This window comes from Diaphorina citri, unplaced genomic scaffold (assembly GCF_000475195.1).
Source record: "Diaphorina citri unplaced genomic scaffold, Diaci psyllid genome assembly version 1.1 scaffold6356, whole genome shotgun sequence".
Lineage (NCBI taxonomy): Eukaryota > Metazoa > Arthropoda > Insecta > Hemiptera > Psyllidae > Diaphorina > Diaphorina citri.
The window spans coordinates 1-738 of NW_007383732.1; the positions used below are offsets into that span (position 1 = coordinate 1).

The 738-nt window shown below is 46.5% G+C and overlaps 1 protein-coding gene across 1 annotated transcript in view; it reads left to right on the forward strand.

Annotated features, from left to right (window-relative positions):
- Nucleotides 1-6: 6 nt before the first annotated feature.
- LOC103521954 (extensin-2-like) overlaps nucleotides 7-738 on the forward strand; it is a gene marked incomplete at its 5' end in the record, with an annotated part of 10,288 nt that continues 9,556 nt past the window's right edge. The window contains one exon of the mRNA XM_008487057.2: nucleotides 7-106. Coding sequence (XP_008485279.3) covers nucleotides 7-106 — 100 coding nt within the window. The remainder of the gene's footprint in view (nucleotides 107-738) is intronic.

A 738-nucleotide genomic window follows, 5' to 3' on the forward strand; every position in this document is an offset into this window, starting at 1 on the left:
CCCACAGGACCCTGGTACCAAGCTCCGCCCCCTGCCTACGCCCCTGCACCTCAAGGCTACTATGGCTGGGCCCCACCCTTTGCTACGTTCCCTAATCAACCCCCTGGTAAGTTTTTTTTTGTTCTATCTTTACACACATATGAGATTGTGTCAAACCAGCCTATTTGGTAGAGCGCCGCCCGGGTCGGATTTTATCCTGAACTCATAATGTTCGTTCTCGGAACGACTGGCTCTCTGCTATACTGTCCTTTTCTCTTTGATTTCGGGACGATAACACCTTCCATGTCTCGGTTCCCTCTATCAAACCCATAAAAAACCATAAAAGTCCATAACTCATAGTTGGGTTAGCGGATTGTGGCGAAATTTGGCAAACATGTTAAGTACCTTAAAACTCAGTAACTCCTAGGATTTTGGGATCAAGAAGGCTTCCGGGGACCCCATAAAATCAATATTTCCAAGTTTTGGGACCATGTTAAGGCTCTTTTCCTAAGTTCTTTCTACAGCTACCTAACTGATTCCTCCTGAACTAACTTCCCCCCCCCCCCCCCCCCCCCTCCCCCCCCCCTATTCCTTAAATTCCATTTTTTGGGGGGGATGGCAAAATTACAAGATCAAATCTTAATACTCATATGTAAAGTTATTACCTACTATCTCTCTCTCTCTCTCTCTCTCTCTCTCTCTCTCTCTCTCTCTCTCTTTTTTCTTCCTAGACCCACCGTGTCCTTCCCTCTTCTGTCT